This window comes from Zootermopsis nevadensis, unplaced genomic scaffold, assembly GCF_977971745.1.
Source record: "Zootermopsis nevadensis isolate Lab colony 2312 unplaced genomic scaffold, Znev_1.0 Znev_ptg000010l, whole genome shotgun sequence".
Taxonomy (NCBI): domain Eukaryota; kingdom Metazoa; phylum Arthropoda; class Insecta; order Blattodea; family Termopsidae; genus Zootermopsis; species Zootermopsis nevadensis.
The window spans coordinates 3929093-3956780 of record NW_028259142.1 but is presented as its reverse complement, the minus strand read 5'-3'; the positions used below and the strand labels follow the sequence as shown (position 1 = coordinate 3956780).

Genomic DNA, 27688 nt, shown 5'->3' with positions numbered 1-27688 from the left:
TGGCCACGGCATCCGCGTTTCCAGATGTTGCCCTAACGGAACACAAGTACCGTGGCGATACTTGTGAAAGAAAGTTTAAAGGCACGCCTAGAAGTAGATGGGAGGATAATATTAAAACTGACCTTGGCATGGTGTGACGGGGCTCATTTGGCTCAGGATAAGTTCTACCTTCAGATTCAGTAGAAGGCGGGGGATTTATTCAGCAGCTGAACGACCGTTATATTTACAAGGATTCTGCTGATCGATTAGTTTGACAGAAATATAACCGCACGAGTTTCAGTGTATTGAAGTAACGGATCAGTCTGGACGCAGAACAGTGTTCGCCGACAGTCTGCGAACACAGTCGGCGGTCTTCTTGCTCCGAATCTGGGAAACCCAGGGTTCGGTTCTCTGCCCACAAGTCGACTTTCCTGGTCGATTTAATGATATTCCTAAGTCTTTGCAGGATAATTCTAAGAATTTTGTAGTTCAAAATCTTTTTATACTCTGCGCTATGCACGTGTGTAGTTGAGGATACGTCAATTGGCGTAAGGAAATGATGAGACAAGACAGGATTTCGCCCACCATCAACAGGTCATCCGCTCATTTCTGCTGCAGCTCGCCCCATCACTCATCTCTGTGTCTCCTCTTACAAATATCGCCGAAGGGATGGACGTTTGTAGGCCTGAAGAGTTTTCACAATCACGTGTCGTAGTGAAAGACTGTAATTGAACTTTCACTCTTTCCCACTCTGTTTCCTTTAGATCCATTTTAATATTTTGATTTCGTCTGAGCCTAGGTTTTCCTAGTAGTCTCTTCTTTTCGTACTTTCCAACTAAAATTTTGTACGCATTTCTAGTCTCCCCCATGCGCACCAATCAGATAACGGGGAAAAATTATATACACTTATACAGGCTATGAATATTTTCCTTTCTTTAGTTGATGTAACAGTGAATTATGTTATATCTTTTACGACTTATTTGTAAGGTGATCATTTTACAAGAAAATATATTCGGTTCATGAGAAGGTGTCATATGATATGAACCAAAATTCAATTCGCCGATGAGGTTTAGATTACACCGCAGATGCGTGTGGAATATTCGAACAGACCATAACTCCTCATAAGATGATAAGAGTTGCGTCATATTGTGAAAATATATATTTAATTAAGTGATGCTCTAAATATAAGTCGAATGTTTCGATAAGGAGCATCACATGGTATTTTAATTATCTTAATTTTAAATTTTAAATTGTGATTAGACGGACAAATTAATTAATTAAATAGACATAACTCCGCAATATTCGAATTCGTTTCATTCTTTTGTAACGGGAAGTCGATTTCCGAACTGGTTTATCTTGGGCTGGAGTTAGGACGGTAATACAGTGCGCTGTGTTTTACGCGTGCGATGAGATCGGGGTGGGGAGAGAGTAGGGAGAACAGCCGAAGATAAGCAACAAGCAGGCGTGTTGCGTGGCAGTCACTGCAAGAGGGTCTCTGTTCGTAGTCGGTCAATAGCCACGCTACAAGTGTTTTCCTTCACAACACGCCGCCCATCGCCATGGAAATGCCCTCGTGTGTTCACCGTAGTCCTGTAACAACGTGTTTGTTACTTTTTACCTTCGTAACTATAGTTTTCGCTGCTACGGACGGATCATCTGGGAAAAATTCTGCAAGTGAAACTGTTAGTTCTGGCGCGACAGAAGAACTGAAGACTGAAATATTGTACACTCCAGAAGTGTGTGACGTAAAGTCTAAGAACGGTGATATGCTTACGATGCACTACAAAGGAACACTTCAGGATGGAACAGCTTTCGATTCCAGGTGAGATCGTATTTTTGGCTTACGTAAATACTCCCGAGGATACGGTAGGACTTGTTGCCATATCGAAACATCGGCCTTGAGATTACAATTTGTTGATTGTGGTTCTATGCCACGTTGTTCTGTAAAAGTTTGTGGTACGGCCTGTTTATAAGGCAGGTATTACATTTGAAATACGAGTCATTTTGAAGAATCCTATGCAATTTGTACATTTACTCTGTGTTTAGTATATCATGCTAGACATTATAAACTGTCTGTATTTTTCTAATTTCAGTCAATAATTTATTTAGTTTTCTACACGCCTTTCTTTTACGGTCCACGGTTCAAATATAACATTGTATAATGGCTCTGCTCGTTTGCCGTACGATATTTGTACTTATAAATATAAATCTACTTCCCCTCATCCTATTTTCTTTACATATTACATATTATATTTTTAAGTTTACGTCTGATTTTATCCATTTTTCTATATTCCTTAGTTCTACAGGATTAGTACAATGTATTACTGTCTTAAAAGCCACCTTTTCATTAAGAGTATGTCATTTTGTGTTGTAGTCTCTCTTTACTGAAAATGTTAATAATATATACAAGGCATCTTCCTGCCTAAATAGAGGGCATCTTCTGATCTCATTTCCATTCCACATACTCTCAGCTTCGAAATGCAGGCCTTGGACCATATTTATCTACTTTTCTAAATTCTTATACAGAAAAAATCATATTCAGATTTCGTATCACAGCGAAATGTCATTGAACTTTTTTTCTCTTATATTTGTAAATATATTCTGTCCTTCATGTTTTTATGTACCATTCTCGTTTGGGTCTTATCAAATGTATCTGAACCGTGTTTTGTTTAATTTTGTTTATTGCCCTGTGTGTTGAATGTGCTTTTTCACATATTTGGTTATTTGATGTAATGTAATCCACATTGCATTTTCTTACGTAACTATTAAGTACACCTCACGCAGTGGGCAATATTCAACCCCGATAACAAAATTGCTTTGTAACTTTTGCAAAACAATATCGTCATCATTTCATAATATTATGACATTTAAAATGCTTCAAGTGAAAGCTGAGTATGATAGCGGAAAATTAGTACGTACAGAAATTTCGTAAAGTCTGAATTGTTATTCTGTTTAGGACGGTTTTGTGATGGTCAATGCAGGATATCCGATGTTCCGGTTGCTTTCAGACGTTGCTGAACTTGTTTGCTAAGGTGAAATTTTAATTTGTGGACCTAATAGCCATTTTTAAAAGTGAAACTTGATTTGGACTAAAGCCAATTTGACGGAGTGTTTCTTAAAAATCATATATTGCGTACAATGTTTGTCTTTCGTATGAGCCAGGAAGCCATACTGTAATAATAAATCAGTAAATTTTAACAGTCTGGCAAGAACCTCTTATGTACCCTGTATTATAAATATTCCAAGTTGTTTCCACACTAAATTCTGTAATAATGAAGTTTATTCATATGAGATTTACGAGATATAGAATAAGAGAAATGAGAAACTCATACAGAATTTTAGTCGGAATTCTTAAAGGGAAGAAACCACATGAGAGACCTAGACGTAGATGGGCGAATATTAAACTGGATGCTAGAGGAATTTGGCGTGAAAATATGGACAGGTTTAATCTGGCTCAGAACACGGTTTAAAATTGGCTCTGGGTTCTGTAAAATTCAGGTAATAAAGTGACTGACGCGAACTATTGGCGTCTCAAATTGGACACTGCTCCATGGAGTTAATCCGCCCCCTCCGACAGTTAAAGTACTCTCTAGATTACATCAATTAAGGGACTGTTAGAAATTTAATGTTTTTCTTTTTATTTTATTAATTGAGCCCTCTAGAGTTAAAATCCCTTTATAATTACAAACTCATATTACACTACTATTGAAGTACTGCAGAGAATTTTTATATTAATTTTGACACAAGTGACTTAATAGGCACTTATAGGTCTATACATTTTAGTACCTAATTTACAGGATTCAGAATATGTTTCTTATTCTTATAGCCTTTCTCTCCTACGTGGAGCATAGGGGCCTCCTTTAGGAGGTTACTGGTCTATTTTTAGACGTTTGGTAGGGATTCCTTGGACGAGTGAACAGCCCGTCGCAAAATATGTTTAGAGTTCAACAAATTGATTGTCTTGTATTTTGATACTGTGGTACAGAGCGACCATGAAGGAGTCTGGTTATAAGCACGTGTTGTATGTAAAGTGGTTGGGTAAGTGAACTTATCTTGGGGTGAACTGTTCATTAAACGTGCCAGTCAGCGTCTGTTACTGTGTTTGTAAGAGTAATTGGTGTCACTGGACTGGACGTTGAATTACACGTGCGAAGTGTCTTAGTCATTACTGTGGACACGTGGTTCATCAGCTGTTCGAACAGAGAAATTAATTATATGCATTAGAGCACGAACATATCCAGAAATACAAATAAGCAAGAGGAAACTGGGGGGGGGGGGGGGTTAAACTTTCCGTATACTTGAGCGTAACTTGGCTGAGAAATTTGAAATGGTGTAGGATTTTTTTTAATTTTATTGTGTAAAAGTAAGATATTTGAATAAGTTAAGGGAAAATCTATGCAACGAAATAAAAATTTAAAAATAATTTTATATTTTATCTGAAAATATTTCGGATGACAATGCTTAAAGTACCAGTAACAGGTAAACTTAATATTCTTGTAAATAAAATACTGTCACACTCAGCAAAAATAAACGCGGTGGAATGAGTTCACTAGAAGAGTAGATTTCCAAGTGACATCTGAACCGGAACTGTCGCGAAATTCAATGTACGGATATAACACTGCTATCGAAATCTACACAAATCTGTCAACTCAAAATGTACACGGGAATTATACACTGCTAGAAAAGCATTCTACTGAAACGGCAAAGTATAACTTCGGCTTTCGGGTAAGAGCGTTGTCGAATTGTGAAAGTTTTCCGACGTTTCGGCCAACATTGTAGTTGTCATATTTATTTACCCTGAAGATGGAAACTGTATTATTTTTCGATGTGTGTGAATACTTTTAACATTCGAAGGTACTGACGATGTATGAACAGAGCATTAAACTTTCACAGCGGAAAAAAAAATCTTGAGATCTCTGTGAAGTCTGAAAACCTTGGGCCTAATGTGTGGAGGCTGAAGACCTTGTCGTATGATAGTTTTTCTTTCAGTTTCGTGGTATTCAAGGTCTCGAAAGCACAGTTTAAAAGCTCCCAGATTCGCGTAGGCTAACCTTTTAGTTGCTTTTTCCTCGTTCTGTTATAAACCTTCCCTTTCTTTATACTCGATGCTACTCATTCTTCGCTCTTCGTTTGTTTCGTCTTCATCTTTCTTCTACTCCGGTGCATTTTTCTCCCAGAAACGTTCTTCTCAGAATTCACAGCTTCGTTTACCAGCTACACGTATGTTCGAGACTCTGGTTCATCTTCTTGCCCTCTAACCCAGATTACAGATCTGCTATCCGCGGAACACTTTGTTTTACTTCCTAAGTCAATCACCCAATTAAATTAATCCATCAAATTCGGTTCAAGGAATTGATCATTAAAACTCGTCAGGCGGTTTTAATAAATGCTATCGGTGTTGGTTCGATAAAAAATCCCTCCTTCACGTGAAGCTGAATTGTAACTGTGTCTTTTATTTGCAGAAATTACCCTTCGTATCGAAATTTGTAGGACTGCAAAACGTAAAATAAAAAATTATCTTATAAAACGCTTGCATTTGTAGATGTAGTGGAATTTAATGAAATTCTAATATATATATATATATATATATATATATATATATATATATATATATATATTACATGCAGCATGTAGTGTTATCAAATTCGCGTTAATACATTTGTATCTGCAGCACAACTGAATGTCGAGGATAGTGAGATACTGAATGTAAACTCATAAAGAAGGTTATTTGGAAGTTACGTGTACTCCAGTCTTGTTCCCCAAGTAGGTCAGCCTCTTCACTGTTATTGTAGTTGGAATCTGAAATTCACATTACACGTACAAAATGTGTACTAATTTCTTTGTAAATACTCAGATTGAACATTTTTGAATAACTAAGTGCCGGAGAGCATATTTGAACGTATTTATTAAGATGTAAGGAATTACATAATAAGGGACATCATAATCAGTGTTACAGTAATCAGATTGACCTTTCAACTCTGACATCCGCAAAAAGAAAGATGTTTGATAGTTAATTAAGAAGCTGGTGGGTGAAATTAGAATGGCGCTGCTGAAATAGCCTGGTTTATCGCTGTGTACAGCTGCTGCTTGTTTGTCTAGAGGCAGAAACTGCAACACTTTCACATTCAGGCCCAAGTCTGACGTCCTTGAGAGACGTGACATTACACCGCTTCTGACGACATATTCCGTTCCACGTCAGCAGGGCAGCACGTAAACAGGGCCCCTACCGTCTAAATCAGTTCTGCCGACTAGTTTGGTAACCACAATACCAGGATTCATTACGAAACATGTCGGTACTTAGCGCTTCTGAAACGTCTGTTCAAGAAGGCTTTCGTCTTTATAACAACTTACCCCGATGCCGAAATTTGAACCCAGAACCTGCTGAACAGTAGAATCGGTGATAGCCACTCGTCCGCGCAGTTCACATTTTACTTGACAGTAAAAATCTAAAATTAATGGTGATGAATGTTGCTAACTAGCGAACGAGTATTTATCGACACAGGCTTTGTTTCATTATTGTTTGTCTCTAATTTTCGAGGTCTAAGTGTAACTTTCCGTTTGTGGTTTTGAAGCCTCTTTCTCCAGGGGCTGTTTCAACAAAAGAAACCAGCCTTTTACATCGCTGCAGAATATCGCAAATCGAAGGTGAGCGAGCAGGTTCGTAGGGCTGCCTTTAGGCTATTGGGATAAATGAGTTCATTCGTCGGACTTACAAGACTTTCAAGGTAGTTATAAGTTATTTTAACATGGTGATGGGTGCAATAATATCCTTAGAGACGTTGAAATTTTTTTGACGTAAATACGTCTATAAGGAAGGGTAATCCGGCGAAAAAGGGAAACGAAAAAGTGTAACAAGTGTTCCCTCGTGTTTACTCGAAATTGTTGTTACCTAGGAAACGTTACACTTCGGTTCGGTTACCCTGGATTCGAATCCCACTTCTGACAAATTTTCCCGAATTTATAACTTGTGTTGGGCAAGGCCGTGGTCTAGGCAACACGGAGTTTTCCTCCGGGGGCTTCCCCGGTTTCTCCGTGGCATCCCAACAATTACTCCATTCACACACAGAAGAAGGCAATGGCAAACCACTTCTGGATCATCTGCCAAGAACGTATATGAACAGGTCCCAGTCCGAGAAAAGGATGGAAGGATCCTGTTCATATGGACCTGTCGTCAGACAGAACACTAAATAATAATAATAATAATAATACCTTACATTACATTACATTACATTCAGCTACCACAGACCCATCTTAAGCGTAACTAATTCAAGTTGAATAAGCAAAGTCTTAATCAAACTTATCTCAAATGTAAAGCATGTATAAAGGAAATATTTAGAATAAGCCAATATATAAACTTCGTTTCCGTATAGACGTATTTACGTCAAATTCTCCGGAACCGTGGTTCCACTGTAACTTTTCCCCCGTAAGACACATTATGCTGTTTACCTACTGACAGACTCAACAGTTAGAAAATTGCAACAGAGGAGTGTAATGGTTTCCGCTTGCTCTGAGTGACGTGTAATCGAATTACTGAACGTCACAGAAAATAACATCTTCGCCACAGAAACTTCTCCAAGTTATAAAAATTTCAAACCAGTTGTCACTTGGGTCAGAAATCCTACACGTCTCTGTCCTCTGACCTCATTGTTTAACTTCTTCCTTTCGATCCGCAAACTTCATGGTGTCTGTGAGCTGCACAAAGAAACAATGTCAAAACTCCACCTCCGAAAACAAAATCTCTTCCTAACTTTGCTACATTTCTTTCGTGTTCTTCAGTTATTAATTATCGTCATTGTTCCCCCCTACCTTTCTCGCGATGATGGTAAAAAGATTTTATGCAGTTACTTCCAGAAAAATTCATCGAGTTACTTTCGTGCGGAGGTTTAATATTTTAGTAAGTTATCCCGCCTTACTAAGTCATTTGTAGCACTTCAAACAAAGCCACTGGCATTCGAATCAACGAGAAACTCTAACTTGGGTTTTTTTATCCAATTACGAGTTAGGTCGCTGTTGTACGGACAAACGACACGTGTATCAAATGTTGCAATTTGCGTGGGACACACCTCAAAGTTATATGAATCAATAGGAACAAAAGTACGGAAGTAAGATGATAATAAGAGATAAATATATTCTAATTTCAAAGTAAAGTTGGGCGTAGTTAGTGTATATGGTATATATGAAATCCGGTAGTGTATAGAATGCCTAAAGTCAGTAGGCAAATTATGAAATTCAGGCATTCTATAAAATTCCTAGAACTTTTAGGCAATATATGAAAGTAAGTTTATTTTATATTTTGCGATAGCAGTGGTATTCAACCTTTTTTGTTCGCGTACCCCCAGTTATAATTTATCTTCAACTTTGTACCCCCAAAATTGTTGGTGTATAATTCAAGTTATACATAGTATATAATCTACATCTAAAATAAATTAAATAAATTACATTACTGATTATTCAGTGTTTATCATAAAATAATATATATTATTTTTTTAAATTTCACGTACCCCCTAAGATGTCTTCGTATACCCCCGGGGGTACGCGTACCCCAGGTTGAATACCACTGCTATAGAATACCTAGGAATTTTATAAAATGCCTCAGATTCTTTAGGGAAAGTATATAACAAAGAAATTTCTATAATACGTTTTATACAGTTTTATTTTTTCTTTTATATTTGCAAAAACTTGATATAAAACAATTATTTTTAATTTTCAAAACTTTTGTTATGTTCAGATTCAGTAGCTTTTCGCAACAACCTCCATCTTGACAGCTTATCCAATCGACAATATTTATTTCATACATTGTCTACTTACCTTAGGCATTCTGTACGTTGCCGGTAACATATATACACACAGAATCTCTTACTGCAGCGGGAGAAATCATTTTTCCAGAGACAAGAACATGTCTTAACCATAGCTCAAGGAAAATAAAAAAAGTATCCGAGCCATGTATTTTTCTTTCTTTGTGATGCTAACCCTCTCTTCGGCCTTAGCAAAAAAATTTATCATGGGAGTTGTCGTATCAAAGAAACCTGCAATCATTCCAACCAGTTTCCTATGGCTTACAAGAGAGTGTAAGTAAGAAAACAGAGCTTCAGGTTTAAGCCTCTGCTGCAGTAGAACAGCTTAACTCCAGGGGGATCTTGGGAACTGTATATCCACTACAGTGTGTGTGTGTGAGAGAGAGAGGCTATGCTGCCGGAAAGACGACCTCCAGTGGATGACCTTTGTTGTCCCAAGGCCAGCAGCAGCCTAGGTATTATACTCCTACTTCAGTAGTTTGGATAACCCGGAAATTCACCACGTGTTCTCGTCCGATGTTTAGACTATCCACTATAAACAATAATTTCACAGATTCACGTTTAAATATTCTTAACAGAATAGAAAAGTCCCGCGCCGTAGCGGTCTGAGGCGTCATGCTTCGGACCGGCGCGCTGGTTCGAGTCTCGGGTGAGAAATGTTCTCATGAGCTTTCGACCGGTGTATGGGACCGGTGCCAACCCATCATCGTGAGGAAATTGGGTAGCGTAGTCAGGTCGGGAAAGCTAGCAATGGCTGGGGGTTCGTCGTGCTGACCACACGTCATCCTGTATCTGGTTGGATGATCGTTCACCTCTGCTTAGACATGAGAACGTGAGGCCAGCAGCCAGCTAGTCGGCTTTGGCTCTCTGGAGCTGTTACGCCACGGATTTAATTTTAATTTTAATTTTTTAACAGAATAGAAACAGGACACTGAAACAAAGGACTGTTGGAGTTTGAATTTCCTACTATGTACATGTAATTCTGTATAACAAAGTAAAACGGATTTTTGTGTGTTAATACTCAACAGTGGTTGTCAAAAACAGCGTAATATCGCAGCGTACGTAAATCGAACGCAAAGTTGTTGTGTTTTTTTCGGACTTTGAGTGACGATGGCTTTCGCATGGGAGGTAGTTCAGTACTCTTTTGTTAAATAACTTATGAATTGTAGAATTTGAAGTTTCCACGTCGGTGAGTCTGAAGATGGCTGTCTTCTGGATTGTTGCGACGTGTAGTCTGGTAGACGTTTCAGACTTACTTGCTGCCTCCATAATCAGGGCGATTAACAAAGTCATGAGTTACTAATTACTCCATCCTTTTTAAATCCGAATACTTTTCTCAGAGCATTGTTTTCAAACGATTGTATTTAATATTCTTTGTTCTGGAGTAAAGTCGCTGGAGCTCGAAGCCAGTGTCGGGGTTAAAATAGCGTGGAGCCATAACTTTACTCCCTCATATATGTGTTAATAGCGCGGTGCTCAGTTGTGTACCAGCGACAACTTGACTCATCCTCAAGATCTACTACTACGTGAAGCGTGTTTCCATACGTTTAACGGAGCACAAGGAAAATTATTTCTAAGTAGGGAGCTCTTTATGTTTTCCAGCAATAGACTTATTGACTGCTGAAATGAGTATAATGGCCAGTTTGGTATGAAAAATAGCAAGGCAATGTTATGATAATATGTGTGGGCTTACTCTAGATTATTAAACTTTCTCGATGTTGAATTCAAGAATCTTCCTAATTTAAATCTGATGCTTTACCGTTCTTTGTTTTGTTTTTTTGTAATTCCCGATAGAATCCGATGTACAAAAGGATACGAAAATCCCCGAATAAAATAAGTAAGGGATCTTATCGTAAGGTAACGTAGTTTTATTTGAACACAAAAATTCATTATAGACCTTAAATTTGCGGATCCAATATCTTCCAGCAAATAAGATTTAAGGGGAAACGTTGTCGTATAAATGTCGAGTCAGGTTGCTTGAAGCGGTGGGACAACGCTCCGAATTCATTCGTCACTCCCACACAGACAAAAAGGATTTTCGTCGTCCGTCAGCTGACAGCCCGTTAAATGAAACGTTCATAAGACACCATTTTCACAGTGGTCTTTCCCGCCCCTTACATCATATCCCGCGGTATACGACGAAGCTTATGTACCGCCTGCCCCTACCTACCATGATTGATGCCAGGCTCTCTCTTATTTGGTAATAATCTTATAGTGACAATGATCGATGTCTGATGATTATGAATCGGGGATTGAGGAAGAGTGTAGTTGTCTTGGATCGCTGTAGGAGACGTGAAGCGAAACTGTCCGTTTATAAAATAAAAAAAAAGAACAGGTAAGACATGTGTAATAGCCAACTCATCACTTTCATGTACTTATATTTTTGTTTTTAAAAAAATTGTGGAAGAATTTTTAATATTTCGTAGCGAAATCATCAGGTTACCTCTGCAGGAACACCGACTATTTTGAGGCTTCGTATGGTTTCCCGACGCATTCATTAATTTAACCAACATGTGTAAGCCTTTAGCATGACAAACCGTGTGTCTACTCTATCCGCATATTTTTTGATGTATTACATCTACTTACATCTCATGAAACCCAAAGCAAAATTTTTAAAAGTCTCCGTGCCAGTGGAAACAAACGACCTCCGCCCTGTCGTATTCAAATGTCACGTGTCCGACCTACGCTTTAAACGCTCCATCATTTTTCATTCAGACATTGGGGGCGTGGAGGCTGAGTTCCATGAATTATTACTTATTTGCACTATATGGAGATCAGTGGTAAGCCGCCTGCACTGTGTAGCTTTTTAAGGCACTTTGGTTGATCAATATTTACGGAGTTAACTATCAAAATAATGAAACGAAATCATTAAACAAAATAAAGAAACAATAAAGGAATGTCTTGCCAATGAAGCCTCGAAATGGTCACATTTATTAAAACTCGTAACAGTGGTTTTAACTTTCTTGAACTGACCATTTTCTCTTCAGAGTAGTTTATCTATACAGGGTGATTGAAAAAGGACTTTACAACTTTGAAAGTGTATAGAAATTTATTCAGAAGGCTTACAGAATCGGTTGAGGTGGCATTTTGTAGCAAAACAAATCAGGGTTTTCCTCAAACAGTCATTTTGGTTCGATGTGATTGTCATTGGTGATACTGCAGACATCCCACCTGAAATCAATTTCTTGCCAAACACGATCCAGCATATCCGGTGTCACTTCTGCAACTTCGGCGGTGTTTCGAGCTTTGAGCTCAGTGAGATTGGCAGGTAAGGGTGGAACATACACACGATCTTTAATGAAACCCCATAAGAAAAAATCGAGAGGTGTCAAATCTGGAGAACGAGGTGGCCATGCTATCGACCCTGTTCAACCAATCCACCGACCTGGGAAACGGTTATTGAGGAAATCCCGGACTTCTGTGAGGTAGTGAGGTGGTGCGCCGTCTTGCTGGAAGTGAATGCGTCCTTTTTGGTCATCTTCGTCTAACTGTGGTATGAGAAAATTTTCGAGCCATTTTCAAATACACTGCCGCTTGCGCTCACGGTGACGGAATTCTATACTACAGCACAACGTGAGTCAAACTTGATTTGTTTTGCTACAAGATGACACCTCAACCGATTTTGTAAGCCTTCTGAATAAATTTCTATACACTTTCAAAGTTATAAAGTACTTTTTGAATCACCTGGTATAATAAACCCATACATTCTTTTTCCACCCTTATTTACTTCCGACCTGTCTGCCTGGTTTACGATATAATGCATAAGACGATTCATATAGACCTCTGTTTCGATGCTAGGGACCTACAAATTCTTGAACGACCCATTCGCCGATTAAGGACTATGGCAAACAATATAAAGTACGAGTGTCGTCACATTTAATTCTTATAACTCGAATCTGATGGTTAATAAGAATAATTTAATGTTTATTTCTTCCTGTACGCTATGAAACACGTCAGTTGAGATCCAAATGCCATGTTGTAGTTTATGAACTTCACTAACGAAAGACAGCATCGGGACCCTTTTACACGTAGTCTTAGGCCTTGCTAAAGATGTGTGTTCTACGCTTATGAAATAAGCACTCTATTGAGGTGGCTGTCTTCTAATCTTCTTGTAATCTGGTAGAAGTTTACCAATGTTTCAGAGGTTCCTGCTGCCTCCATTATCAGCGATAAATGATCCTGATGATGGAGGCAGCAATGACTTCTGAAACGTCGGTAGTCTGGTACCAGCCTAGATGACGCACCATCTCAGAAGAAACTCATTTCATACTCGCTTCCGTGAGAACCTGAAATCTCACAAACCACTAAGAAGATTTATCCCCAGCCTCATAAGGGACTTGTTTAGTGTGGAAAGGTTATTTCTTTTGTAATATGTGAACATGACGGCGAATGGGACGTTATAGGCTGTTTCCTTGATGTATAAACTCTGGATTGCAGGTTGTGACTCAAGTAGGTGTATGGGTTCAGATGGCATTTCCATCAAAGTAGTAGCCGAGAGCTGTATCTCTGCAGAAATAGCTGCGACCCGACGAGAGACGTGCCCGAAGACGCCGTAACAGGCGTGGCTTGAATGCAAACACCCCTGTCTTCTTACACAGAGAAGCGAACTAGTGTTGTCTCGCCATGTATATGGTGAGGCTATCTTGTCGTACAAAATTTATAGTCGCACAGTTAAACTACAAAATTTACCGTCTTCATTTCCACTACTGCAGATTCCAGCTACGTTAAATTTCGAGATTTCGGCACGCCACTATGATTAAAAAATTTTTACGTACGAAAAAATGTTTCGTGCAGAATTGTATATAAAAGACGAATTTGGTACATTTGTCTCTAGTGCTTTGTAAGCACGACGCCATGAAGACGTGTGGGGGAATTGAGGTATTCTGCTCTCCCTTGACTTTAGCAATAGATGGATGTAACGGTAAATATTAAATTTAGAGCTGTAGCCATGTTGTTCTCCATATGCCAAACTCTGTTGTCATATTTATTTTAGAGCTGACGTGAAGTAGCATGTCCGCCTCTGAACTTCGCATGGCGGTCTTGTTGTTATTAATGGATGTAAGAAAATATAACGTAGCCTACAGAGGTCTTATAAGTGAGCGTAATTTCGTTCTGTGACGCGTATGAGAAGTATAAATTGATAAGGAACCGTATTACTGATAGGCTGTACGTGTGTGAACTTCGAAGGCTACTGTGAAAATTCTGTTACCCCTGTTCTTGAGGCAAGTGATACAAATTTGTGTTTCCCTCTCAGCGTTCTCGCAATTTCTTGTTTTCCTGCAGTGTTGGTATTCCTCCCTTCACTGGAAAGGTTTGCTGAGTTTGGACAATAAGAGCTCAAACTAAAGAAAACTTTGCTCGTCGTAAAGGGGATAGGTGTTCGCAACAGCTGCAGAGCTATCAGAACTGCCGTAAAAACCGGTCTGAACGTATCCGCATTGTCTGCAACTTACAATTACGCCCTCTCCCCTCTGAACAAGTTCGTGTGTCCATCGTAGTCTATAGGACAACGGCGATGTTCCGGCATGTTGCTCAGACAGCAATGGAATTGTGAGTTAACGTGTGACTCCGTTAAGTGATCAACGCTGTGAAGCAAAACTTCTTTCTGTATTTTAATAATCGCGCGACACGTGAATGACGTGACACAAAGCCCGTCTCTCCATTTTAGCTTTTTTACTAGTTTATCTGAACATGTTCTTCCATCTGCAGGGTAATACGACGTTTCAGTAATTTGCTTTGATTTAGTGGCAGCGATTTTAATCGAACGCGGGACTTTTTTTTAATATTATGCTAGCACTCTAACCATTATAGCACAGTTGTCATTAATTTTATTTTATTTGTAGTGTTCTGTCTGACGACAGGTCCATATGAACAGGATCCTTCCATCCTTTTCTCGGACTGGGATCTGTTCATATACGTTCTTGGCAGATGATCCAGAAGTGGTTTGCCATTGCCTTCTTCTGTGTGTGAATGGAGTAATTGTTGGGATGCCACGGAGAAACCGGGGAAGCCCCCGGAGGAAAACTCCGTGTTGCCTAGACCACGGCCTTGCCCAACACAAGTTATAAATTCGGGCACCACCGGGAATTGAACCCGGGACCACAGGCTTACAAGGCTAGTGTTCTGACCACTAGACCACCGTGGCGGTCTTGTCATTAATATCAAACTTTTTCGCAAATTTGATAAAAATTGTTGAGTACGGGATTATTGTAACATTCAAATAAGAAAGAAATATGGCGAAGGGGTTTATGTGGTTCTTGCCAGGGACCTCTAGTGGGCTTTTGTGAACAAGATAACGAACTCTAATATATGAATGGCTGTTGGCTTATCTAGAAGGACTCTTCTGTGGAATATGGTAGAAGCTTCAAAATTCTTACTCCCTGCCTAATATGAGAAATGTACACAAAAATTTAGTTCGAAGTGTCCATATGAGAGACCTAGACGAGGACAATGAACGTTCGGGTTCCATAGAAGAAGGAAGTTTCTTCACCAGCTCAACAAGTATGAACTCTTCGAAAAAGACAGTGCGTAGTTTAATAGTTACTGGCTTAACTAATATAGAAGCTGGAATAGTTTTAGAGGATGGCTGTCTTTTGAGTTGTAGCTCAGTGTAATGTGGTAGAAGTTTACCAAAGTTTCAGAGGTCCTTGCTGCCTACATCTGGTAAACATCTAGCTACAACCCAGAAGGCAAATCCTACTCGAAACAATTCTATTTTACAAGTTGACAAGTAAATCGAAACTGCATCTAAGGGGATGTTGTATTATTATATTATTAGTTATAAATTGTAATGGATGTGGTTGTGGAGCTGAGTAAAACAAAGAACCTTAGCCGATCATTAAAAATTTAAAATTTTGTATTAGCCGTGGATCATTATGAGACTTTGAGTTTAATAGTCGCATTAAGGTCGTAGATAGGAAGCGCTTTTGCAGGGAAAACGTTGCTCATATTCTGTTATTTCAGTTAATAAAGAATTAGGAAACAGCATTTGCTCCACCGCTACTAATTCTGACGCCTGTGTGGATCCATCGCTGGTCTGCACGCGCGTCCCAGTGGACGCGCTCAGGCAGGGGGCATCATTGTGTTCATCTCGATGCGTGGACCCTCGGGAGCCAGAACCATTGCTTCTTCAGCAGCAATGAACTTCCCTTGTAACGTTTCTCAAGCTACGAGGCACGATCGCTGGCTGTGTTTCAACAGCAGCAAAATAGTGAGCTGTACTCCTCCATCTTATACTTGATTTTCTTACGGAGCGGGTTAGAACAGCGCCTACAGACCTGGCTGCCTTCTCTGGGGATATCTAGTTAACGAATACCAGCTGTTTTGAGAACAGCCCTTTTTTATCGAGAAATAAACATTTATGAACTTGAAGATGGCTGTCTTCTGGGTTGTGGAACCTGCTGCCTCTATCATCAGGATGCAACAACCCAGAAGATCTGCTTATGTATGTGTCAGAGATTTTTCTATTAGTAAATTACTAGGAAGTGTCTTTAAAAAAGGAGTTCTGAAATGGTAGTCACTACGCTGCTTGTACGATATTCGTATTTTTGAGGAAAATTTTTATCGGCGTAGAATGATTGGCAGGTTAATTATGGAGCGTTAGAGCAACGCATAGCTCCGATAAATGCAGGCGACTGGCATTTTAACATTCTTTTACCTGTCGTTGTATATAAAATATAAGCGAGGTGTTTATTAGTTCATTTCATTCCATAAGTTTAAAATTATTGTCTCCGAAAGTAAGAAGTTATTTTCTTTTTCTTGTGGTCTAGCGGTTAGAACGCTGGCCTTGTAATCCTGGGGTCTCGGGTTCGATTCCCGGCGGTGCCCGAATTTATAACTTGTGTTGGGCAAGGCCGTGGTCTAGGCAACACGGAGTTTTCGTCCGGGGGCTTCCCCGGTTTCTCCGTGGCATTCACACACAGAAGAAGGCAATGGCAAACCACTTCTGGATCATCTGCCAAGAACGTATATGAACAGGTCCCAGTCCGAGAAAAGGATGGAAGGATCCTGTTCATATGGACCTGTCGTCAGACAGAACACTAAATAATAATAAGATGAGGTGGTCTAGCGGTTAGAACGCTGGCCTTGTAATCCTGGGGTCTCGGGTTCGATTCCCGGTGGTGCCCGAATTTATAACTTGTGTTGGGCAAGGCCGTGGTCTAGGCAACACGGAGTATCCTCCGTGGCATCCCAACAATTACTCCATTCACACACAGAAGAAGGCAATGGCAAACCACTTCTAGATCATCTGCCAAGAACGTATATGAACAGGTCCCAGTCCGAGAAAAGGATGGAATGATCCTGTTCTTATGGACCTGTCGTCAGACAGAACACTAAATAAATATAATAATAGTCTGATCTGTTCCGACTTAGAACGTCGTTTAACACATTTGGCACGCGTTCTTGTGCAGGACAGTAGCCTATTTCAGATAGGCTACCTGCCTTCATCAGGGGTTACCAGCCCGCGGACTTCTATGTGTTTTGTGCTGCCCGCGAGGCCATCGTTAGAGTTACTTTACTTCTCCATTTGCAAACAAATGTTTAAATTCTCCTTCCAGTAGTGCGGGTTTAATTTCTGTATGTCGTTTAGTTGTTCTTATGAATATCTGAAACCCTTCGGATCATTTTTATCAACAGGATGGAAAGTAGTTGGATTTGAATATCTGACCCCATTGTTCTACTAATCTAAGACCTGCATGCCTTACAAAGCGTGGCCATTACGAGAGATTACTTATATATGCATATTAATTCTGTCTTCACTGTGGACCAACGATTCGAAACCATTTATTTTCTTGTAACCGGGTTTTCCCCCCTTCACCATGTTAACTTCATTACACGATGGGGAATGTGAGCCAGCACAAATGTTTCCGCTTCTAATTGTCTTTCCTTCCGTTTAAATAGCAAATAACCCAATAACCCTGAGCTTTCCCCCACCTCTCATTCGAAAAAGAACACAAACAATCCCTAAACAAGTGCATTATTCAGCAAATGGTTGCTTGTAACACTCCTCATTCATGAATATCAAGTAGGCTTTTCTTTACCTCGTAGAAGGAAAAAAAACAGCGAGAATATTTTAAAGTTCGCCAACTACCTCAGGGAGACTCCGAAGGAGACAAGGAGTTAGGGGGTTAGGATGTTTCCTTTTCTACAAGTTTAATACCTCAACCCCCAAGATACTCTGCTGTAGTGTCTCGCGTTGGCGGCAGAAACCTCTAGTTACAGAGCGTAGTGTATGAAGGGGTAAGACTTCCCAAAGGAACATTCCTCAGCGGATGTGTGCAAGAGGCTGCCTTTCATAAAGGAATTCGTCACATGCACAACATGAAGGCAGGTGAGCGAGCGAACACGCTGAAGTATCAATGACGTCACAGCACAGTTGTGGTGGGCATTGCCCACCGCCTGAGATGCGTTTGGGTAGTTGGTTTCAGGTCGTCGTCGTCGTCGTACTGACAGTGGCACAATTATTATTATTATTATTAGTGTTCTGTCTGACGACAGGTCCATATGAACAGGATCCTTCCATCCTTTTCTCGGTCTGGGACCTGTTCATATACGTTCTTGGCAGATGATCCAGAAGTGGTTTGCCATTGCCTTCTTCTGTGTGGGAATGGAGTAATTGTTGGGATGCCATGGAGGAAAACTCCGTGTTGCCTAGACCACGGCCTTGCCCAACACAAGTTATAAATTCGGGCACCGCCGGGAATCGGACCCGAGACCCCAGGATTATAAGGCCAGCGTTCTAACCGCTAGACCACCGTGGCGGTTAGTGGCACAATATTGATGAAAATTCAAATAATGTTTGATAATCCATGCGTCCTGTTGGGGCGATTAAATCAAAGCGGGAGAAGTGGGTAGAGCGTGTAGTACGCACGTGGGATGTGAGAAATGTACACAGAATCATAGTCAATATATTTCAAATGAAGTTACTACAAACGTAAGAGAAATAAGATATGAGGTTAAGTACTCATTTAACTGCTCATAACTTGATCAAGTGACGACCTTTTGTGAATATTTTTCCATAAAAGAAGTTTTTTTATTTGTTACCAGCCGAGTATTTTCCAACTGTTAAAACAAGACCCTTCTCCATGGGGGTAGTTTGTTAAAAATTATTCATTGCATCTTTTAGATGGACTGCTACGTTCAAAGTATGTTATTTCATATTTTATCGTGTTGCTCCGAACTCTATCAGTTGTGCCAAATTATTTCGGCTATAGAATTATTTATAATTTACATTCGTTGGGGGTGATATTGGATTATCAAACTGATATTATTGAATTATTTAATGGCATAATTACGAAATTACTTATTATGCATAACACTAACATTGCTGGTCGAAAAACTAAAACAATTTACGATTAATTAAATATGGAAGAGTGGAGCTTCTGGGTTGTTGCCTCGTGTAGGGTGATGATCGCCCTGATGATGGACGCATCAAGCATCTCTGAAACGTCGTAAGCTTGTACCAGACTACACTGTGAGGAAAAAGTTCAGAATCTGAAATCTCACCTAGGGAATATAACTAATGTGTAGACGAGACCCACGAAACTTTGCTCAGAATCTTCTTTTCATCATAAATTCGTGCTGTCTTCTCCACATGATCCTCTATGTGGCATATTTTAACCTAAAAGCTACTGCAACCCAGTTAATCGAAATTTCTTACCCTTTAAAATAGTTTATTATCAAATAATTCTTTATACTAACGTTATGTATCCTAAATACAATTCTGTTTATGATTTATAAATTTTCACTTATTGTATAATTTATAAATTTTCCTCAGAAAATGATTTTCTGTATAGCTAAGAAATATCTGGTTATCATCTCAGATAATTCCTTCTGTCGTTTTAACGTCGTAGAATATAAAGTATAAATTAATGAAAGAGAAAACCATCTCTGACAACTTTATTTTTTTAGCATGTGTAATATATAATTTGTTTTTTATGAATAACTTTTCGTATCATGTAAATATAATAAACAGTTCTGATATGGGGAGTTCTATCCACCCATATTTTAGAGTACCAAACGCAGTGTACTGTAGTTTGCCGATTTGATATGCGCTAGCTGGATGCTAATGAGGTCAATGCCGGCTGAAAGTAATCTATGCGTCCTGCATGGAATATGTGTGGGATGGAAAGACCCGAATTTCACTTCAATGCAATTGATTATCATGTATTGAAAACAAGTGAAGCTTCCGAATTTTTCGAAGGAAGTTCAATGTATTTCCGTCTGGAAACTATATATTCTGGCAACTGCATTATGTTGTATATTTGTTTGTAATTTCCGCTGGTCTAGACTTTAACTTTTAAGAATTCCACGTATGCCCCATATGTTACGTCCCTTGGGAAAATTTGTGATTAAAATGTACAAAAGATATTTTATGTAAAGTTTGTGATTACCAATACTGTCTGCGTTCTCCAAATAACTTGAGTTTTTTTTGTGTGATTTTTCCCGGGGGAAAATCCTTGCTTCCTTATGATAGGACAAAACCACTTTCTAGCTCAACAGATGATCAAACAATTTCTTAGTGAGGTTTGAAAGCAACGTCATGTTAACCGCACATCGTTTATCTGCATTGTAGTATGTGTGAATCTGAATTGATCTACAAATTTTGTGTGAAATGGTTATTCAGTGTTGAGAATTACAAGTATGGCTTGGTTACGTCGCGAAATTTCGAGATTATATCTGACAGTTTTGAGATATTTGAAACGTGAAACTTATAATAACGTAAATTATGCACAGATGTAGACTATGTATACAAAATTTTAACTTATATTTCGTGATAGTCATCTTGTATAAACAGAAGAATAAGAAGAAATGGGGGGGGGGAGAGTTCTTTCTGGAATTTTCTGCTGCGTAGTCTAAAATATGCATGCGTCTTAAGGCGATCATTTTCCGTCTACCACAGAGCAAGGGAGTCCAGGAGGTGGTGAGGAGTATACGATGAGCCAAGCGTAAGTAAGATTCTTGAGAACAATTCTCGAAAGATATTTCCTTCCCACACATTTCTTTCAAAAAACAAAAACAAAGATGTGTTGTATTTTAGCACTGCACTTACAGAGACTTGCACATGACAATGAATTTAGATGGGTTTGTTAGAAACACGATGGTAACAAACGTAAGTGAAATGAAATCAAACATTTTCAAAGGATTTTTTAGTTCTTGTGTTGTTAGCTGTCATCGGCCTCTTGGAGAGTTTTCGACATTTTTGTGTTGACTGTCGGAACTCCCGGCCATGTTCCGTTTTGGATATGAAGAAGTTCGAAAAGTAAATTTCTTTGTTTGGGGAAATAACCCGTTTTGTATTCATGGGTGCACTGAATAGTACCTGCTTTCGTCACCAGGCTGAATCCAATCTGGTTCTTCATAAAATATTCGCATGAATCCTCTTTGCTACTTTTATCTGCTTTCGTTTTTTAAGGGAAAATACGCTACACTAGCGCCACTCAATGTGGGATCCTGAAATTTTTGATAAAAAAGGCTAAAAATTGTTTGATTTCTGTCAGAGTCATTCTTTGCAGAAATTTTAGGCATGAGTTCGGTTTTATGTTTAAATGCAAAAACTAACTAATTATTTTGGCTAGGGATACCTTACTACAGACAAAATTTGTATCCTGTGTGAAACATTTTGTTTACATTAAGACTTACGAATACGGCGGTGTAACGAATTTTTAAAGTTCCAACTTTCGGGCGGAGGGAATTTACCCGGTGGATTGTATGATGACGAGAAAGTTAATTGTTTTATGATGCATTGGTTGGTAAAGTACTGTTGTTTCTTTGAGAGTTGTTGATTCCCATTTCAGAACATTCTAAACCTCGAGTTTTATAAAGGGTTAAGAACATTTGCATTATACGTATCCCTTTGTACTGGATTCAAATAATTGTCCTATTTTCGCCACAAACCCAGGCAGTGCGATGATATTCATGCGACAGTGCATACATTATGACTAACGTTATTGGGGCGTGCGGTGTGTGTGTGAAACTGAAGCTTCCAGGAACCGACTCACTGCATCAAAGAGGGCCTACAATCCCGGAAGTTGTGTGTTCAAATCCCATGCCTTTAACAGTTATGAACTCTGCTTCTTGAGCGTATAGTTTTTTTTTTTGTAGTGTTCTGTCTGACGACAGGTCCATATGAACAGAATTCTTCCATCCTTTTCTCGGACTGGGACCTGTTCATATACGTTCTTGGCAGATGATCCAGAAGTGGTTTGCCATTGCCTTCTTCTGTGTGTGAATGGAGTAATTGTTGGGATGCCACGGAGGAAAACTCCGCGTTGCCTAGACCACGGCCTTGCCCAACACAAGTTATAAATTCGGGCACCGCCGGGAATCGAACCCGAGACCCCAGGATTACAAGGCCAGCGTTCTAACCGCTAGACCACCGTGGCGGTCGAGCGTATAGTAACAGAAATATTTCAGAAACGCTGGTTTTTTCGTGAACAAAAGCCTTTTTGATTTATAAATTATATCTTCAGCTGTACATTGCCGTAAACGAGACGAGAACATGATCAGGAATTTTAAATAAGGATTCGAAAGGAGGCAGTAACAACACGTGTTAAGTTGGTAAACCTGGCATTCCCGTGGGAGAGACTGGGTAAATTCATGGTAAAGCGTAGGGCAATCGATAACCCGTGTACTTTGCACGGCACACTTTCCCATGCATCTTTTATGCTGATCGCTACGTGTGTTCCAACAGATTCCCCTAATTGGTTTCTAACTTGTGGCGGTATTTCCAAATTACGTGACGCAAAGAACTTTCGTTCTTGGATCGACGTGAGTTGGATGGCGAAACTCGGGAAGCAGGCCGCTGCTAATGGCAGAACGGACGGGGACACGGGGCCTTTCCAGCCTACTGGCTTCAGCCCTTTAAATTTAGAACCCAATGGTAATTATATGTACCACCTGCTTCAACGTTTAGCAGCACTTCATGCTGTATTTATACGTTCCGTGTGATTTGTCTTATCATTATGGAAAAGGAGATGACGCAGCTTTTGAACTTAAGGCTTCGACCGGGATGTTCTTTTGTTAAATCTTATGTGGTACCGCCTGATTCGACTTCTAATGGTTAAGTGAAGTGTTTTCTTCGCGGTACGGACTGAATTCATAAATAATATTCAGACGATCTTCGGCTTCAAAGGGTTAACCAGCTGATTTTCGTAATGGTGAGGTGTAGTGTTTTCTTCGCGGTACGGACTGGATTCATAAATAATATTCAGACGATCTTCGGCTTCAAAGGGTTAATGACCCTCGTTTTGAGGTTAAGTTCGACATATTAGTCTCACGATGATCTTGTTGGCTTTCTTATAATTTCGTAGTTTTGTGTGGCTGTGAAATTCAGACACTGCTTCAAAGAGGGGGGGCAGAAACTGGAAATGAATTTATATGAAGACGAATTATTGAGGAGAATTTCAAACTCATAGACTGTGTACGCCTATATTTTATTTTATAATTTGCAGATTTAACTCGGATTTTATAATCAGCGGAAGGAAAAGTCTCAGGCTTCACGAATTGGACAACTAATTACGTATTATATAATTAAATGAAACTTTTAATCTGAGCCGAGTTAATTTTTATATCGTGTAAAATTTAAAACAGTTAATGTAATCCTAATATTAACAAGAGTGTGAAAAGAACTTGAAAGTTCACAAATATTTTTAGATTTTGTATTGAAGTCCTGAAAATGTGACATTCCCGCAGGTTCGATTGGCTTTATTAATGCTGTGTGAGGCCCGCGTGTGTCAAAAGCTGTAAAAACTAAAGGAAAACAAGATTTCTTTGCCTAAGTATCGCGCTCTGATGGGTGTAGAGACAAAGTACCACCACACGTATTTAATCTCGATAATCTTGTTAGATTTATGTGTGAAGCGCTCTGCCTGCCTTTACCAGGCGCATCTACGTTCCTCCATTTTTATTAGACCTGTGTGTCATTATCTTTGAAGCGGTCTCGATCTTCGATGATGGAGGCAGGAAACATATCTGAAGATTACACTGCCCTAAAACACACAAGACAGCCATCTTCATTCTCGCCGCCTTGAGAACCTCAAATATCGTATATTTCCATTTAATTCGACACCAGTCAGTCGCTCCATCTGAATGTCGTTTCATGTATCGGACGACTACTGAAATTACACTCGCAGCTATAAACCTTAAATGAATGTTTTTAATTGAACTCCCGGACCGGACCGTCTTCTTCAGATGAGGTCACGGCTGCTGGCTTGCTTTGTGGGGCACCGATTTCTCTGCTTGGCCGCGGTTGGCACACACCCGTGTAAAGGAACCACTTGAAACTTTCTTGTGCGCCATGAAGCTAGGCAGACTCCTCGTGTGTCCAACTTTCTCTGCCTTGGCATGGCTCGCTTCTTACTTTCATTTCCTCGAAGTACGTGTCTTGTGCTCCTTTCAATGTGATGCTACGTTCTACAAAGACGTTTGCTGCAATTCTGTCGCAGCCTGAGCTCAGCTTCGGAAGGATTGTCTGCGTCGTCGAATGTTGAAAGTTATCCAGCGTTTCGTCATACATTGCTGCTGCCATCTTCCGGATGAATATGAATTGGTCGGGCGTTTTTTGGAAGCATTATATAGGACACGCAGTAGGCGGCGAGTGGGTTGTGACGAATCTGATTTGCGGAGCGGAAGAGCTTGCTGAAGATGGCACCTGCGATGTATGCCGAAACGATAACTTTCAACATTGGACGCGGGTGATAGCTGTTGTCCACTTTGACATGCGCACGTCCTTTTTTTTTTAAGTTTGGCTTTTAAAATAACTGCAAGTGTTTAAAATGGAGCTGTTCACAGTTTTGATAGTCTGTCATCTGCTGTAATGTGGCCTCATTTCATAAATGTTTTCTGACGCCGATGTTGAAACGTTGAATACAATTTGTTCTTCATCAGATGGCGATCCTAATTGAATGTGACGTCATTTGCCATATTGAAACACAGAAGTGAAGCCTAGCTCTGTTCGTCATGTCTTCTTTCTTGTGTTATGGAATCGCCTTTATATAGACCGACGTCCAGTTCGTATAGCAACGTGCTGTTGTTATAATTGTTTAAATGGAAAGAGATTAAACATTAATAAGAATTTTAAAATTTTTAAAAATTTCGTAAATCTGTTTTGTGTGTCTGATTATTCTGCATAAACTAGAGAGATAACGTAGAATCATACGAGAAGAACAGTTATGACTACACTCACGCCTTTAAAAGATCAAAATTTTAAACGAGGCAGTAAGCATGTCTGAAACGTCGGTCACGGCGCAACATAGCCAGATGACAGCCGTCTTCGTACTGGCTGCGTAAAACCAATATTTTAGAGTGATGAAATAATTATGTTTTGGGCAGGGCATGTAGCACGCACGGGAAAATGACTGCATTAAAACCTCAAGTGAACAGCCACTTAGAAGATCTTGGCCAGCTGAATCGCTGATTCCTTGTTGTAACAGGTCTGTGACCTTCGCCTACGCGTTTCTGAGGAGTCTTCACGATGCAGTGAAAGTAAGTGGCCAGTGCAGAGCGGGTTGCTGTAAGTAGGTCGCGGGAAACGGCATCTTCTCTCAACAAGTCTTCTTTACCCTTCGCCCCCTCCGAGGGAGCCGTCTGCTGCAGTGCACTGTTGAATATTTTAGTTTCTGCGTGATGGCTGTTGGTGAAGCCTTCCCTTCCGACTTCTTTTAAACTTGGCACACACGCGGGCCCTTCCACCCCGGCGACAACAATCCTGAGCGTATTCCCAACGCAATAATTTTAAATTCTCTGAATGTCCTCATTTTTCTAAACTAGGAACTTGATAGGCCGTGCTGTGGCTACAGTAAAACTGTGTGTCCACAAGAATGCCAAGGCACTGGAGTTTGTTGCTTCGCGTGAACAAAAAGAAACTGACCCAGTCCGTAGATAAGATTTCTCATTAGGGCGCTAATAGTTGATTATCTTCTCTAGAAATCCCCCATATTTTACGGAACAGAAGTGTTCATTGTCGTGTTCACAAAATCCTGCCACCTGTACCTACTCCTCGTCACACCGTATCTCACTAAGGCCAATTTTAATATTATCCTCCTCTCTGCGCCAAGGGCTCCGATGTGGCCTCAGTTCCCTTCAGATTTTTCGATCAAAATTATGTATGCATTTATCGTATTTCCAGTGCGTGCTACACGCCCCTCCCATCTTATCCTCCGGGTCTGTTGGTTACTGTACTGGATTACAGAGTGCGCGTCTGTTCTATTTGTCTGTCAGTACAGGCCTTCATATTACAGATGGTCGATCACAATGGCTGTGCCATCTGGTTTACATGTGATCTTGGGTTGTCGAAGTGTGTATTCACGGGTTCGAATCCATCTTGAGGCATTGCTGTATGTTTGAATGTTTCATTATTGTGTCGTCCTCTGTTAGCTTTGTGGTAGCAGGATTTCCAGTTCAGTAAGTCCTAACAATTTTACAAGTATTCTTAGTTCCTTCTCAGTCAGAACAGACCAGAACGCCAGATTTCTTCTTTACCTGTTTTTCACCCCAATCTTCGTGGGGTTGCCGCTGGGCATTCTGCCTCAAAGAACAACATTCTAAATAAACTTACACTCAAAGATGGCCTGGTTAGGTCGAAACATGCAGTAGAGAGCAAATATATATATAATAAAATCTGTGTAGATTTTTATTCTTATAATCTTGTTACTGGCTTAAATACACAACAGGATGCAGTTTTTTTAGATTTTTTAAAAATCCTGCCCTTCCGGGAATCAAACTGGTTGACCAGTTCGTACCTTGGTTACTGTAGTGACTTAGGTATCCTTGGTCTGTTATTATGCCTTTCCTAGACAATCGCCCGTCGAAAATGACAGGAAAACTTGTAGTAGCCAAACTTTCTTAACAGCCTGTAGTGTGGCATCTTGATGTGCGACTTTTCACACACTCCGTGTTAATGAAGGGACAGTGAACTTTGGTGTTTGAAAAGCGACGCACATGAAACACCAAGAACCCTTTAATAGCATTAAGATGGCGAGGGTTATCACATAGTGATCTTAAAAATTGTCTTTAAATGGATAAATGACTGTTACTATTCGTGTTCTTTTAATGTTTGCACCGTCAGTGACTTTGATGTCGTGTCGCGGCTCTGCGCGGTCACTACGAGCTTGACGCTGCATGTCCGTTAACGGTGCTACGTCTCCTTGTTTCAGCTATGACCGTGACCAGCCATTCACCTTCCAGCTGGGTGTTGGCCAGGTGATCAAGGGCTGGGACCAAGGGCTCAAGGACATGTGTGTCGGCGAGAAGAGGAAACTCACCATTCCCCCTCTGCTAGCTTACGGCGACCGCGGAGCTGGCAGCGTTATTCCACCAGGTACAGATCGCCGTCAACAGTTGACAAACTCTGTTTTGAAGATGACTGTCTTCTGGGTCGTTGCGCCGTGTAGGAGTTTACCGACGTTTTAGAGGTTCTTAATGCTTCGACCATCAGGACGATGATAGGGTCAGCAAGAACCTCTGAAACGTCGGTAAACTTCTACCCAGAAGACAGCCATCTTCATTCTCACCGCCGTGAAAATCCGAAATCCTACATACTCTACGAGGTGCGATCAGAAAGTTTCAAGACTGCGCCTATAAAAACCCGTACACTTATCTCAGGTATTAAATTCATCCATCACCCTCGAAGTAGTTCCCCTGGGAGTGAACACAACGATCCCAGCGCCGCTGCCAAGCCCGTAACTAAGAAACAAATGCTAATTCGATGATGCCGGCTGGCACACTGATTCACTATGAATGTAGGCCGCACCCCCTAGCGGCAGAAGCTCGTCCTACTTCCGGTTCGCCCTCTATTGACACAGTCTGGAAACATTCTGATCGCACCTCGTATTTTGCTACGTATTTGACGTGATTTTTAGTGGATTTGCTTCGACCACCCTCACATTTTCTGGTCCCGTTACACTAAAATATGT

General features: G+C 40.1%; 1 protein-coding gene across 1 annotated transcript in view; it reads left to right on the top strand.

The window, feature by feature from the left end:
* The first annotated feature begins 1441 nt into the window (after positions 1–1441).
* Fkbp14 (peptidyl-prolyl cis-trans isomerase Fkb14) overlaps positions 1442–27688 on the top strand; it is a 28423-nt gene continuing 2176 nt past the window's right edge. Inside the window, exons 1-2 of the mRNA XM_022068894.2 lie at positions 1442–1801; positions 26930–27093. Coding sequence (XP_021924586.1) covers positions 1539–1801; positions 26930–27093 — 427 coding nt within the window. The 5' untranslated portion in view covers positions 1442–1538. The remainder of the gene's footprint in view (positions 1802–26929; positions 27094–27688) is intronic.